At 41.7% G+C, this 15784-nt stretch overlaps 2 protein-coding genes and 1 long non-coding RNA gene across 3 annotated transcripts in view; all 3 read right to left on the bottom strand.

The window, feature by feature from the left end:
• Soxn (SRY-box transcription factor soxNeuro) overlaps positions 1 to 3152 on the bottom strand; it is a 252806-nt gene extending 249654 nt beyond the window's left edge. Inside the window, exon 1 of the transcript XR_011546556.1 lies at positions 2266 to 3152. The gene's annotated coding sequence lies outside the window, so the exon portion shown is untranslated. The remainder of the gene's footprint in view (positions 1 to 2265) is intronic.
• A 2572-nt stretch (positions 3153 to 5724) lies between these two features.
• On the bottom strand, positions 5725 to 12453 carry LOC139107762 (uncharacterized). Its single transcript, XR_011546563.1, has 4 exons — positions 12202 to 12453; positions 11936 to 12116; positions 10937 to 11131; positions 5725 to 6659 (listed from the first exon to the last, which is right to left on the bottom strand). It is a non-coding gene; the product is annotated as an uncharacterized lncRNA (long non-coding RNA).
• Positions 12454 to 12835: 382 nt separating this feature from the next.
• Positions 12836 to 15341, bottom strand: Achl (La ribonucleoprotein translational regulator Achilles). The gene is made up of 4 exons (XM_070665582.1): positions 14547 to 15341; positions 13726 to 14053; positions 13348 to 13584; positions 12836 to 13243 (listed from the first exon to the last, which is right to left on the bottom strand). The coding sequence occupies exons 1-4, from the start codon at positions 15339 to 15341 to the stop codon at positions 12945 to 12947; spliced, it is 1659 nt and encodes a 552-aa protein (XP_070521683.1). The 3' UTR covers positions 12836 to 12944.
• Between the last annotated feature and the right edge of the window lie 443 nt (positions 15342 to 15784).

The following is a 15784-nucleotide window of genomic DNA, read 5'->3' as shown; positions in this document are numbered from 1 at the left end:
TTAAAGAATAAAGAACAAACCTGTCTCGGAGGAAAAACGGTAGAGAACTTGAGTAAAATACTTGAGATATGAAAACAATGTATGAGTAACGAATACATGAATTCCAAATTGAACGTGTGTCGAAGCGAGACATTTTTAAGATTTTGTGTTAACATTTTCTAAAAGATAACTATGAATGGCCTTCGATTTTTCTACTTAAAAAAAAAAAAAAATCAATATCCGTACAATATCATCTTTCCTCCCTAATTTTCTTTTATTTTTCTCTCTTTTTCTCTCTGTAAAATTATAAAACTGATACTCTCTTCCTTTATTTAAGCAACAATACAGAAATGCTTTACTGACGCCGTTGATTAAACAATACGCATATTCAAAAGTTATAATTAAACCATATTTACATTACATAATCATAAAATGTAAGTAAATTAAAATTGGCCTCCACGCGCGTATAGAAACCAGCGCAACGAAAGAAATAATCGTTAATAAATCGTGAGAAGAGTTGTTCAATAAAGAGCTGTTGCGGACTCTACTAAGAATAGGTAACTTGATACTTCGGCGAGGGTACTTAATTGATTCAAGTAAATTGAACGATGAACTCGCATTGCAAGTTAGAAAGCACAGCCAATAGTCCGTATATTATTACAGTAATAGAACTCTCTCCCCAAAAAAATAAAATAAAATAAAGTAAAATAAAATAAAATAATGTAAAGCTCTCATGTCTCTTCACGTAATTTGTACAACTTAAGAAATTTCGCAGCGATTACCCGCGTCAAGATAAGAACCTTACGATTCCCGTACATTTCGCGGCGAGGCCGGCGAAAATCAAGCGCATAAATAACACGCACATTGTACGGGCACGCTTTTCGCGCGCGATGCTTGCCGAGTGCATAAAGGCCAAGTCAATATAGTTGACGATATTGTGTTAGCGGGCGCGCTTTGTAAGGAACGCTCGGCGTCTTAATATCGCGGCCGGAAGGATTAACCACCGAGACCCACCTAAGAATGGAAGGATCACGGTGGGATTCTAATTAAACGGAAAATAGCTTCATTAAGTTCGTAACAGCCCCCGGGGCCGCACTCCACGATGCTAAACCTATGCCATGTCGGGAGCGAAGGAACCAACCGGAAACCTTCTCCTCCCCCGTCCCTCCTTCCCCCGATCGTGCGAGCGCGAGGGGGGAAGGAGGGGGAAACATGTAACGAGAAGTCGGTGTATTCCGCGGTCGAGTACAAAAGGTATCGATGCAAATAAACCGAAGATATGCGCGCGCGTTAATTGGCAAATTGATTCTGCATAAATTATCCGCGCGTGTTGTCTACGCCGATCGTAACGAAGGAAATCGTACGAGAATAATAACGGGGAAAGGGGAGGGGGAGGAGGAGGGAGGGAGGGAATAAAAAAAATCGAACGAGCACGATAACGTTAACCGAACAAACGCGAGACGGACAGCTCGTCGATTTTGCTCTTCGTAAACCTTTATCCCCGTTTGATCTCTCATTATATTACGTGATTTTAGTTGCAGGTTCATTATAATATTTTGAATTCAGCCCGAGACTCTCCTTTTCATCGTTTGATCGTCTCCTTCGCTCCTTCCTCTTCTTCGCGCCGTGAATCGTCTTACCCGCCGGATCATATCTTTCTACCTAAGCTAGCCCAGCACTTTACAGTTTATTATATAGCCGCCTTTACGTCACACACTGCTTTATGAGCGAAACGCTCTCGGATATCCTCCATTGATGTTGCATTTTCCGAAGGAGGCATTTCGCGGTCGCCGACAAAGAATCGCGCATCAAGTGGACAAGGGAACGGCACGCTTTATATCATTTTATCGCTTGCGATGTCGTAAACCAGGCTTTGATGAAAGGAAGTCCTCGCATAATATATATACGCAAATATACTCAAGTGACGTTTCAAATTAAATATGGATGCAAATTTTTTTTTATCTGAATATTTAAAAAAAAAAAAAAAGAAAAGTTTGTCTTGCGGAAACAAAACATATTCTCAATTTAAAAAGAAGATGCAGAGGTTGTATTGCAGCCGCCTTTTCGCGATTGATTGATTCTTTCGTTTGATTAAATTCGTGCCGCGAGAGAAAATATCCGCTTAATTTTTTATTATTTTACTGGAAGAAACCATACGCGCAGTTTATCAATAGATCCGAATTCGCGCGCGTTATTATAATCGACGACATTAATTATAATAATTTCTATATGTATAATTACAATTAAGTAAATTTATAATCGACGGCGTGTTGCCGGTTCACTTACCTTTGCAGCTTTCGGTTAGGTTAGGGTAAGTTATTTTGCATCCTTCCATCCTTCCTTCCTTCCTTCCTTCCTTCCTTCCTTCCTTTCCTCCTTCCGTGGCAGTTTCCTCCTTCCGTGGCAGTTTCCTCCTTCCGTGGTAGTTTTCTCCTTCTGGATTATCCTGACATGTTGCAGCACTTCACACTACTTGACACTATATTACACTGCTCTGCTTTTTTTTTATGGTCACTATCACTAATCGCTGACAGAATCCCTGACACTCGAAAGACGAACGACCGAAAAAATGACGAATAATTATCGCGGCGATTTTTCACGTTTTAAATTAAGAAGCGCGACGAACGATTATTTGTTCCATGAATTTGCACTCTCGATATTCGTAGCGTTGCTTATTTTTACTGAGTCGTTCTCGATCATGGCACAAGAAACTGTCCGCAATGTTACTTTCCCGTCAATTTCCCGTCGGCGGAATGAACGACGCAAAGGATGTGCACCAAGCGGCGAACGAAACGGGCCGCGATACCAAATGTTCTCCGCGCACTTAATCTTCTCCCTCAAAAGTCACTTGCTGGAAGCGGGATGAGAACCTCGGACGTGACGAAGAAGACGGATGAGGTGCAGATCTTCTGACACTCTGACGTTGGCAGTTGCCGGAACGCCCGGAACTTGCCGAAGAAGATCGTAATGGAAGCCGGTCCGGAGTAATACACGTCGGACCCGTCGGACGTTCCGCGCGCGCTGCGTTCGCTGCGCCGCGTAACCTTATCGTTCCGGGGCAACTTTTTCGAAGGCGCGAAACGAAGCGCAGAACAACGAATGAACTAAGAAAAGTACAGAAAATAATCGTTCGTTTTTCTAGTAAACGTTCTCGATACTTTTTCGTATGCCGGAGTGTCCTATTCGCGGTCGAAAATACGCGAACTTGCGGAGCGATTGGTAACACGTCCTCGCGCTCGAAGCTCCGCAATTAGACTGACCGTTAGAGATTTCGGCCGTTGGATAGAAAGAGACGACCGCGTAAAAAAAAGTGAGAGGGCGATAGGTCCGATCGCCAACGCCTTCCTTCTCCCACGAAGTTCTCGGAAGCGCTGAGCTAAACCGAATTCTCGGAAGCAGCCGAGCTCGACGAAATTCTCGGAAGCATTGCGCGTTCGACGTCGAGTCGATCTATTTACATTTTTTTATGCACTCGGCGAGCTCGAAGCGTCTTCCACAGCTCACTTTCTAGCTCCCAGATCGTCGCCGTTATAAAACTTCCGTTCGAGCGAGCCCCAAAAAAATGATCTAATAATCCGAATATTTTTCCGCTTCGTAAAAGTAGAACAGGATACCCTGCTTCTCTAGATTAAATGTAAAATTAAGAAAGACAACAAAGAAGAAAAAAAAAAAATAAAAAAATAAACTTAATGAAACTTTTACAACGCAAGCTCGATTCTTTTTTCATCCACGCGGCTTAAATCACAATTACGACGTTTGTGATAATACATCGACGTCGCCGCGTGAGCCCGGCGCGGGCAATAAAACGAGATAAAAGCAGCCAGAGGCGAGGAACTGGCCGTCGAATTGGCGATTGCAAATTGCGGGCCGCGTCCGTGAGGATGGCCTCCGAGGAGACGGGACGGAGGAACGGTAACTAGAGAAGGGCCGCGGAGGAAAGGCGAAGGCAGAATGCAACGAATTCGAAAAGAGCGGAACCCTGCGCCTGCATACGTAATGCCATCGAGCTATTGTCAACCGGCACCGGTCCCCTTTTGTCTACCAGGGTGAGAGGGAGGGTTAAGCCCCGCGCCCTCAGTACCGCGGGCCGCAGGAAAATTCTGATCGCGCCGATATCGATCTTCAGCCGATCATTTGCATGCTCATTGTTCGACGACGCCGGCGCAACGAACAATATTCCCGTAATCGCGAGCTGCCCAAACCGATTTCCTTCAACTCTCTTTACGTTTCGGACGAGAGACGCGAATATGTTACGGGAAAAAAAAACCCCCCCCCGTGCGTAAATGCGAGGGAAAATAAAGTACGTTTGACTAAGGAGTTTGCGATCCAAGCGTTACAGAGCGAACGAAAGATGAATGATTTTTGTTTATCGTGTTACGTTATATGTGGGATAAATAAATACCTTTGCGGCTGATTGAAAAATGTACCTTGATTTTTATTATTTTTAATATCCCGACGAAATGTCGAATTTTTATTTTAAAATTAAAAAAAAAGGTAAAAAAAAGAAAGAGCTATTTTTGACTGAATCTTTTTGCATCTCGTACGAAAAGCGGAGCCTTCTCTGTGATGTGTCGACAAACGGGAAATAGGGAGATGAGCAATAGGATAGGAGAAAACGGCGCAGAAGTAACGAAGGGAGACGGAGAAAGAAAGAGAGAAGGAGATACATCGCTGCACATATTTTTATGTCATAGCGGTAGAGGCGATGCATTGTTGTCGCGAGACAAAAGCAAATGTGGCGGAAAAATTGCGGGGAAAAGACGAGGCGCGGGGTTTTCGTGGTGTTCGGGACGAGTGTCGGAGGGTTGAAACGAGTGGAGGAGGACGTGAGGACGAGCCAGAAGTGAGAAAGAAAGGGATAAAATAGAATGGGTTAATGTAGGATCTCGCGCGATTACTTGACGATTATTTTCACCGAATGTTCCGTGAAATGCGCGCGCGACAGTGCACACAAGTCGCTCGCGTAAACAAGATCGCATAAATAATGCTCGTCATAAATTAAAATAAATTTTCAGGCAGAAAAAATGGCGAATTTCGAGAAAAATGGGCAAAACCGGCTGTTGACAAGTAAATTCTCCTGAAAAGAAAAACCTACAAGGATAAGATTTTTTTTTATAATTGGACAGTCGATGGCTATAAAAACGATTTATTTACAAAGAGAACGTTGACGTTCTAGAACCATGTAATTGTACACTTATGCAAAATCTTCACCTTCAAAAGCATTCGGAACAATCCCTCCTACGCGTTTTCAGAAACTTTCGAGAGCCCGGCGAAACGATTCTAGCACGGTACACTGGCGTTTAAAAAAAGAAGCGCTCGAGAGGAGACGCAGCTACTACAATTAAGGCAGTCGGTCCGTGACTCGTTCCATTCAGCGAATTGGCTTGCACAGGCAATGAACTATCGAGCAGAATTGAGAGTCGGCAAGGAGATTTCGCAGATTATCAAGCATCAGTTGCCGGGAAGAATAAGCAACCGCCAACCGTCATTTAACTTTAACGCTCCAACTGCCTAGCCTCGGTCCCCGTCTACCCCCGGGGGGTTACCGTCGGTCCACGCTAATTAAATCTGCCTACGTATATTCCCTCTATCGGCTCTCCGCTCCTTGCATCCTATACAACGCAAAATTCTCGGCCGAAGCCACCTCGACCGATCCCGAAACGCGCTATTTATGCAAGCGCGATAAACTAGGTGCTTTTACTTTCATCGCGGTCCACTTGTGTTCCCGACGTATCGAGCTCGTCACTCCGTCCCGTTTTTTTTTTTTTTTTAAATTAACTCCCTGATTAATTTTTGCTTTATTAGACATATTGCATGTTTTTCATACCAAAGTAAACCTTGAACGTTAGACGGTAAACATGGTACGAGTAACCGTGTGGCTGTGTGTGATGTAAAAATAAAAAAAAATATAAAAAAACCATTTTGTTTGTCGCGGCACGATTCATTGAAATGTTAATACGATAACCTTAATTATACATTAACAGAAGAGCTTACAAAAGGATGGGCGACTCGACGTTGAGAGAGAACAGCGCGAGAAAATAAACCTCGGTAAAAAAAAAAAAAAAAGAGAAAGAAAAACAACTGGTGTCGAGATTCCGGCCCATCGAAACACAGTGAGCTTTAGAATTTGCATGCCATTATGAGAAATAAATGCGTTATCGGTGTCATTCGGATAATTTTCATCTCGCACGTAGACTACTTCTTTCGACGTCAGCAGTTGAAACTGTGTCTTAGCGTTGGTATTCTCTTATTCATTTGATTCAGCTATACGGCTTACACTCGACGAAGCACAGGGTAAAGCGCAAGAGTATGTGTTATTCGTTTCCACAATAGCGTCATTGTTGGAGCATTGTGCCTCCATCCCATTCCGTAGATTCGTCGCGAACACTTTACCTCCTACCCCTGAACCGTTCACAAATACACACGCACCGACTTGCTTTACACGCACGAGATCCCCTTTTCACCCGTTTTCTTATTCTTCATCTTCTCTTCTTTCTTCTGTTTCATATAATATTTCTCCTTTTCTCTTTATCTGCTGCTAAATATCTCATAATTTCACGACCTCGCCCTATCACCCTGCAGTCCCTTATATCATTGATATCGCCTACTGCCTGAGATTGGAATAATAATTTTGTTTTCTCTCTTAGTTCCATCCTTCCGTTTAAAATTTCTTCTTTTTCCTGAAACATACATTATTATTTATTAGTTTGTTATATATTAATATACATTATATCATATATATTACATTAATAATTATTATTAAACATATATTAATATCATATATAAAGAATTATTAAATTATAAGAAAAAAATTAAGTCATTCGATTTTTGGTTTGCACTTTAAATTTAGAGAAGTGCCGGACGGCTCTTAGGCCGTCAGATATATTTTCTGGCTTCTTCGGCAAAAGTTACGAATGTAAACGCCCGCGTCTGGACGAGCATAAACCCCGCGAATTACTATGGCTGTTCAGGAACGATGCCTGATTAACGACGGCGCGCGGCGCGACATTGTCCCGGGGTTGCTCGGAAAGGGGACAACGGACAGTAATGCGCTCATCTCTCAGGCACAATAGAACAATGCGTGCCATAAGTAAAACGCGTCCACTTTCACGAAATACACGCGGCCATGCGCGTGTAGGTGTACATTGTGCTATCGGCTGTAGCCTCGGTGCTCGCTTATGCGTATTTGCGATGAATTCTTAGACATTGTTATCCTAGGGCATTGTAATAACCTAGCCTCCAACTCTGACGAATCTCAATGTACATGTTTTTATTTTAATAACGAGCACGGAATTATTAAACTTCTCCCTTTTTTTTTCCTAGGTTTACTTGATATCCTTTATATTTTATCAAGTAAAAAGGTTTTATTTCATTTGAATCTTTTTCTTCTTTTTTTTTTTTTTATTTAGATCCTCCGAAAGAATCCGCGCTTAACAATAAGATATCTAACAATACGTATGAGTTATCAACAAAAGAACTCCACATACAAGTCACCGTCAAGCAATAGTCGAAAACAATGCGCAGAAGAAAGAGACGCTATCATGTAACAATGTGGACAATGGATAAAATGGCCACAACGAGGAACAAAGAGAAGAACGAGGGTTGCGAGGAGGTGCGAACGCAATGCGAAAGGATCGGAAAATCTCAATGGACGTGGAATTGAGGCACCCAAGATTGTTCTACCCAATTTTTTTCAATATTATTCAAATAATATATATATATATAAAAACCTCCGTTTAGTTCTGCATAAAAATTATTATAAAATTACAAGCACTTGTCATTCGTACCGCATACAATCATTTTTTTTTTTTTTTTTTTTTTTTTTCTTTAAATTAAACAAGTATTTTATGAATGGGTGAACGCAGGCGATCGACATTTAATAGAAGGCAAGTCGAGTCAACAGATCCGATGACCTCAAACCTCCAGGCGCTTTTAATCATCGCGCATCTGGATAACAAAACGAGCGGCGGTTAAGGTGCATCCACGGGCAAAGCGGAGCTACCGCGCGAACGGGTCCGTCTACGATGAGCTTTATGATTGAAAGAGAGAACGGTTAGGTAGGGTGGGCTAACAATGTGCGGGAGCGAGAAGGAGAATGTCAAGTGGACATTGTTGACGGTGACAATGCCGCTGAAATTGCCGGAGGACAAAGAGGTCTTATGATGATGCTGCTGGCGAGCGAGCGAGTGAACGGGCGAATAGAGCGAGCTGCTCGTGGACAGGGACACCACTGTATTCTCCGCTTCACCCTTTGCCACCAATCCGCTACCCCCTCGACGTCCTTTCCTCGTGCCCGCCGCTCCTACGCCTCCTCACCCTCCTTCGACCCCCGCATTATCCGTCATTCTCGAACTCCGGTATTCCGATATCGCGCGCGGCGTCCTGCCCGTTGTCGCGGCATCTTCACTCGCGAATTAGTCACCATCGTCCATTAAACCCTTTAAATGGAAACGGTTTTCCTCTAGTGGACTACAGTCCACGCGCTGAACACTTTTTTTTTTTTCCGGTGTTTTAGCTGAAAAATTATAACGAAACGTTAGTACTTGCTCGATAACGAAGCACCTCCGAGCCTTATAAATAGTGGACTCAAAGGACGAAAATTACAAACGTGCGCGGTAGCGTTAAAAATTTGCAGCGACAAAGCAATCTCTCATATTCGGTTGGGTAACGTTTTTTTTTTTTTTTAATGCCATTACTCCCCCGGGAAGAACTTGACCCTTTTAACGAAGGGTAATTCGTGACCTTTGGGCGAACGGAAGAAATTTATTGCGATTCGTCATTAGTCTTACTCGGCCACTTGCGGCACAGTTAATATTTTCGTTAGATTTTCCGAATCAATACGATCCGAGTAAAAAATATCGCTCTCTAATTCGTACATCTATGCAATAATAAAAAAATATATAATAAAACCGTAATAAATCTTGTAATAAAATTGTAAAAAAAATTAAAAATCCAAATTGCAAATTGAACCAAACCTGCTCCTTGATAGCTGAAGTTTACTCTCGTTTGGCACGAAGCGAACCAAGCGAGAGAACCAATCAAAGAGGCAACAATATTTCGAGATAAGGGAAAACAATAAAAGCGACTTTATTCTTAACGCCAAATTTTTTTTTAGATAAGATAGGAATATATGTATATACGTCCATGTATTACATATATATCAACCGACGTTCTTTGCTTTCATTCGTTCACAGAAAGAAGTAAAGAGCTTTGTCGCCGCGGCATCAAAAGCTTGAATAACGCGACGATGAAAGAAGGAAGTATCGGTACAAGAAACTGCACAGTGAATACTGAAAAGAATGTTGTCGCGAGGAGAACGGCGGCAGATGAGGGGGATGAAAGAGTTAAGAAAGAGAGCGAGCGAGCGACATTGCAAAAAAGAAGGAGCTGATAGAAAGAAAGGCAGAAAGAGAACGAGAAGGACGACGGGGAGTAGCGGGAGGAAAAAAAAAGAAAAAAAAAGGGGGACGCGCTCTCTGAGAAGAAAACCTTTTGAGGGAAAGTGATGAGCATTTCTGTGGGAGATCTAATACAACCGTCGAGATAGACATCGAAAGAAATTAAAATGTTTCATGATTTAGCAACGCGTTATTATAATCACTGTTGGAGAAAGGATGATTATTGCTTCGAGGTTCGTCAGAGAAACTTAAAAGTGGAATTAATTTCTATTTTTGTAACACTCAAAGCGTTATTATTTAAATTAAATTAAATTACTTTTATTATTAAATTGAATTAAAGTGAATTAGAATAAAGTTTGTGTTAAATTGAAACATGTAATTTCTTTTGCTTATGATTTAAAATCAGAAATGAAGCTTAGAGGTGAAGCGTCCACCAGACCTTTAACAAGTAACAACGGATGCCGAATAAAGAATGAACAACACGCGTCAGGAAGGATGCAGGATGCCTAGTGACAAATGCGTCTGCGTATGCAGATGCGTCTACGTTTCGTGTCTGATTACCGACGCTATCTGCCGTCTCGCATTCGCGACGAGAGAAGCGTTTCAACCTGCGTCCCATCGCAGAAGAGCGGTGAGTGAAACAATGTGGCTTTTGTGGGGCAAAGAAACAGCGAAGCCCGCCTAAAGAGAAAAGCTAAGAGCGATTGAAATACGCTCGTGTGTCCGTCTTTCTTCCTCGGTTTTTATTCTCGCCTCTTTCGGACCCAGCGCTACCGTGCCCGCCACCGTTGTTTCCGCGCCTTTTATATTTTGTATTACAATAAGCGGAACATGTATGAGCGCTTGTGCAAGTGTGAATTCATATAGAATAAAAATGCCCCGTCAAAAGGATTCCCATGATTGGAGAACAAAACTACGACGTAATCTTTAAAAGAAAAAAAATTTTTTTCAACATCTCTTACCGTCTTTCGAACCTCAGGTCTCCCAAGACCCGTATCACTCGCTAAACTCGTAGATTTGCGGACGTGAACTTGAAGGTCGTCGTTCACGGCGAACGGCCGAGGAAACTGTGGCGAAAGGGGCTTTTCGCGAAGGGCAAGAGGCAGGGGTAAGAGCAAAAGAATGAGAAAGTAACGACGGAGGCCAAGGGTGGCAGGAGACGGCGCGGTCGGCAATCGAGGAGACGGGTATGTGTCGAAGGAGCGAGTATTGAGAGACGGAGGGAAAAGAGGGACACATAGGGAGGCGGGATGGGTGGTTGCAGGTTGGTAGTCAAGACTGCCTTCAGATTTCCAGAGTGAAGCATTGTGTTCCGAAGGCGCATTGTCCTCCCGTCGGCGGGAACTCGACAATGCCGAGTCCGTAAGTTAGTAACCCTACCGTAAAAACTTATCTCCGCCCCCGAACCACCGACCTCCAGCCTCCGTGATTCCGTTCGATTTCCAACTTACCTCCCCCTCCCCCTCCCCCGGTTTCCTTTCACCACCTCCATGGGCGCATTCTCCTGGGCCCCGGCGTTCCAGAGGAACGTGTATCTTTCTCTCGCTTCCTCTGCCTACCTTTTCAGATTACGGCAGAACAATTCCGCGTCGCGGTTCTGACGTCTTCCTTCTTGCGGAATGAAACCAACCGTCGCGTAGCAAATTCGTTCCTCGCGACTAAGAACGGGCATCTCTCGTTCGTTTCCTTTGCTGCGGTCGAGTATTTTTAAACCGAGCTCTAACAACACGATTGATCTAGATCCTCTTCTGCATCTGTCGTGAAAAATATCAAGAATAAAAAATTAATTTTTTTAATCAACATAAGTAATCGAAGAAAAAAAAAAATAAAAAAAGAGTTCTCCAACTCTGTTCGGCTGTTGTTTGCTCCGTTTTACGACTAATAAAAATCGTTTGTAATTGCTTTTTTAGCAAATTAAACTAATAACGGTACCTAATTATGCGTTCGTCGCTACGCGCGCAATGACGTGCGTTAATTGTATCGACGATCCGTGAGTATCGCGGGAAGCGAACGCGCACAATGGAGCACAGAGCGGCGCGCGATTCCGAGAGTCGGAAGTGAACGTTCCGGGGAGCGGATACAAGCATCAGGGGTTGGCGGGTGGTCTTCTCTCCTCTCTCGCTCCAGCTCTCGCTCTTTCCCGTTCGAACTCAAGTTGCCGGCCGGCCGGACAGCGCTCGGTTGCCGGACAAAGCTCCTCTAATTGTCCCTATCAGCGACGAAGAATGGACGGCGGACCTGCCTCTGACAATTTCATTTGTAATTTGCATAAGGCTTATTAAAATCACAATGAGCGAGGAGCCGTAGCCGAGGCTACGTCGCGCAGCGATGATCAGCGATCATGGGAACGATCGCGAGGACGTGTTGACGCGTCCCACGTTATCTTTTTCAAAATCGGCGCCGGGGAAGATAATCGCGTTACCTCTCAAGTGATGCTAACTACCGGTTCCGTAACAACGACGCTTTTTGCGTGAATCTTTTTCCCTCGCAGCCCTCGGTTTACGAAACAGATAAATATATTTGCGATTTTCACAATTAATTTTTTCAATATTAAATACCTGTTATTTTCATCTAAGCAAGTACATCACGACATTCCTTTCTTGAGACTCCACTCGTATTATTAACATACATGCGCTCAAACGGACTAATGTGATACTCCTATGAAGTGTATAAAATATATCTTTTTATTTTTATTTTTCAAGCGGTGATCCATTCAAGCGCTAACCACAGATTGACATTCTAAAAAAAAGAATTTGTTATTTTTTACGTGAATGTACTTGTATGTCTGTTATTAAAAATGTACTGATCAAATTAATTAGTATACCTTTTTTGTTTAAAAATATTTAAATTAAACTTCAGTCTGTTGCAATCTTTGTAAAACATTTGAAATTCATTATACATGTAACACACATTGTATGTTTCCAAAATCTTGATGTAGTCATGTTAGCTTAAACAAATAATGCTTCTCCAGGTTTCTTATGTATTTCTTTGCTTGGTTTTATCGATCTATTATTATTGGCCATTTTTTAGTAGTCCTGAAACAATATTATACGTTAAAAACTGACTATGTATATATATATATGAGTTTATTTTACAAATAAATTAATAATTAAACTGTATTACGTTTTTTTTTACCGTTGACTGTAACCTCCAAAACTTAATTTTTACCTAAAACACTAAAATATTATTAAACATATATACCGCCGTATCAATACTAACTCTATTTATTACTTTTTTACAAAATTATAAATTAAAAAAATATAATTACTTTAGACTGAATTTTTCTTACAACACACCACAACACGGCGAAGGTAGTAACGTTAGTAACTGACAGTAACTGACGAGCACCAGAGAGGTGCAGTTGGTGTAACCTGTACTAAAATTATCTACACTGACGACGCTAGTGCAGAGATAAAATGTAAACACAGCACAGTAATTAAGATAGTTGAAAAAGAATATTATGTATTTAATATGCATTTTATTTTGTAACAGTAAGTTCATCTTTGTGCTAAATTTTTAATGAGGCGTGTTACAATGTTTAGTGTTCATCGAAAATTTTGATACTGCTCAGTGAGTAGATTCTAAAGGTATTGTCTTTGCTGAACGACCAAAAAAACCTCGAGTACCATCCGGTCCAGATGGCATTCTAGTGATATTCTCAGGCACGTGCGTTATCGCGATACTGTTGTTGCTTCTCGATCGAAAGAATATGTTCTGTTCCGAGTTTGAAGAGCATAAAGACGCTCTTCTGATACTAGCTTCGAAATCACGACCTTGTGTAGAAAGTCTTCGCGATAACGGTCCGTAATCGGCTGATCCACGACGATTTGCAATGAAAAACCTTCCCTGACATTCCATTGGGGAATCTGCAATAATGACAAAGTTTATACATTCTGTTACATCGTGGAATAACGTTTACGTCTGTCGAGTAACGGTCTCGCGATCGATAATTTATTTGTGAATTACCAACCATTGGCAGAACATGAGTACCGGCGATTTTCGTGATGGCAAAAATTTTTGCAGTAACTCGGATAAAAGTAGGCTGCCTCGGAACCAGAAGAGCAGGTCGAGTAACGTCTACTGGAGTCCGAGCTAGAGCCAGAACCGGAACAAGAAGATAAACGCCGAAGTATGAAACCATTCTCCGAACTGGATATGGAGCAGGAAGAAAGTTTGCGAGATAGATACGCGTCCGGTGATGGTGGCCCTGATATAATAAAAATGGTAATTAAATTTTAGCATTGCTCGTATTTGGAAGAGCTTCAATTAAATTTAAAAAATAATGACGAATTAGCGAAATTCCATTATATATAATACGAATATTTTTACTTATATTTTTTTTATGTACCTTGGTAGGGGTAACCCGTATTGTGAACGTGATACATTGGATATCCCTGGAAGTTTCTCTGAATTCTTACTCTCCCGTCTTCTGGTTCGGATCCACTTGGACCACTGGATGAATTATGATTGTCTTCTCTTGCTACTCTGTTAAGGCTTAACTTTTTCGTAGGCTGGTGTTTCCTTTTCTTGTCAGCATGATGACGTAATTCCAATACTTTTGCATTACCCAGAGTCATTTGTGTGGCAATTCGAGCGGAAGCCGAGTCGGTAAACTCTACCATGGCACATTCTTCGGTGGAAGCCAATTCTGGCCTTTTTACGATTGCCTGTTTTACCTAAATATCATTTTTCATAAAAAAGAAAAAAAATTATTAAGTTCGTTATCGAGTTTGAAAAATGTTAAACGAGACACGCAATGCATGTGTATGACGAGTTATTTAAGTGAATAGCCTTATGTATTTTAGCTCAACGCGTTGATTATTAACTTGTAGCGAGTGGATGTTACGTCAGATGAAAATTGATTATGGCAACCGTTACAGTAAATTAGTAGTCTACATGCCTTGAGTACGTTCCGGTAGAATGCGATTGTGGAAAATTTTATGAACGATAGTGGAAACGTGATAAATAAGCACTATTCGAGTTGCCGTTTATTATCGTCAGTAAACTTGTGGTAACGTTCTGGTCTGTCAATTTGTCGACGGTAATAAAGAGACACAGTAACATGCGATACTAGAAATTACACGCGAATTACTTGATCTTTCTTTGTTCGCCGATAATTAGATATTATATCTTTTTATTTGCATTTAAAAAAAACGGAAAATTTGTTACCTCAGGAGGTATAGGACGTCCAGATTTAAGTATCCTTATCAGCGCTATTTCACCGCAAGAGTTAAAAATTTCTGCGATAGATTCAACAGTTAACTTCTCTTTCGACAGTCCTATAACTAAGATCGTCCTGGAAGGAGCTGTCTGATCGAAAGGTGGTAAAGGATTAATTCTACGCAATTTGGTTCCTTGTGGATTAACTTCAAGTTTGTCAGACCTCGTTAAAGCGGCTCCAATCACTCTCCAGTCCCTGCTGATATGCTTTACCTTTTTAAAGCTGGATATTAATTTTAGAGATACGTAGCCTTCTTTGTTTCTTTTTACGTGCTTCAATAAGAACGCATCTTTTATAATATTTTCATCAGAAAAGTAATATTCCACCTGGGCGCATATCTTGTCGGCTAATTCGTCACTCGGCATGACGAAGTCGTGGGTCACTTTCTCGACCGATGATATCTCTGGTACCGTTCCAGACACTGCCGCTGACGTTTCCGTCGATTCTGTTAAAAGTTCCGATGGTACATCCACTCGTTTCCATTTTTTCGACGTACCGTTATCGTCCACAGAATCCGCGCCCGAATCTTGTTCGATACCGATCTTCTTTGCGAATCTGATATCGCTATCGTAATCCGAGGAGTCGGTTTCGTCGCTCTTGGAACTTCGTCTGTCGAAAGAAAGGCTTACGTCGCTGTCTACGGAAGAAGTGCTGTCCTTTGCTTCATATTTTTTTATACGTGAAGGCGAGGATAGTAGACTGTTGATCTGTTTGTTTAAATCTCCGGATACTTGCAGTTCCATTTTTATTGTATCCAAAGCAGGCGATCAGATCTCAAGAAATTTCGTAGCAAGTCGAATAGTTTACAGCCAACCACTTTAAACTAAAATAATATTCATGTTTTACATTTTTTTTTTTCTCATATTCTCTTACATCAAAGATATATACGTGGAGGTTTATGTATGTTTTTTTACCCAGTCGGTTAAAAAAATTAAAAATAATAATTTAAAAAAAGGGAATTACAGAAGCGCAAAATATAAATTGAAAGCTACACGAACAACGTGCGTAACCGCGTACTTGTCGCGCACTGACCTTCCGTTCTACGCACGATCCATTTTATAGCCGCGGCCAAGTTCAACCAAGTGGACTGCGTGGTAAAGCTGCAATGATCTTGTGGCCTTCTTCAATACCGGTCAAGAATAAGACATTCGGCGAACGACCGAAGGGCACTCGAACCTTGAGCGAA

The sequence above is a fragment of the Cardiocondyla obscurior genome, linkage group LG13 (genome assembly GCF_019399895.1).
Source record: "Cardiocondyla obscurior isolate alpha-2009 linkage group LG13, Cobs3.1, whole genome shotgun sequence".
In the NCBI taxonomy this organism is placed as follows: Eukaryota; Metazoa; Arthropoda; class Insecta; order Hymenoptera; family Formicidae; genus Cardiocondyla; species Cardiocondyla obscurior.
This window is presented reverse-complemented; position numbering and strand designations above follow the sequence as displayed.

What these genes read in the sequence shown, in the direction of transcription:
- Achl (XM_070665582.1), bottom strand. Translation starts at nt 15,341, where the DNA reads ATGGAACTGCAAGTATCCGGAGATTTAAACAAACAGATCAACAGTCTA. An exon ending in TACGGGTTACCCCTACCAAG is followed by an intron (nt 13,585 to 13,725) that starts GTACATAAAAAA and finishes TTATTATATCAG; the next exon opens with GGCCACCATCACCGGACGCG. An exon ending in GTACTCATGTTCTGCCAATG is followed by an intron (nt 13,244 to 13,347) that starts GTTGGTAATTCA and finishes TCATTATTGCAG; the next exon opens with ATTCCCCAATGGAATGTCAG.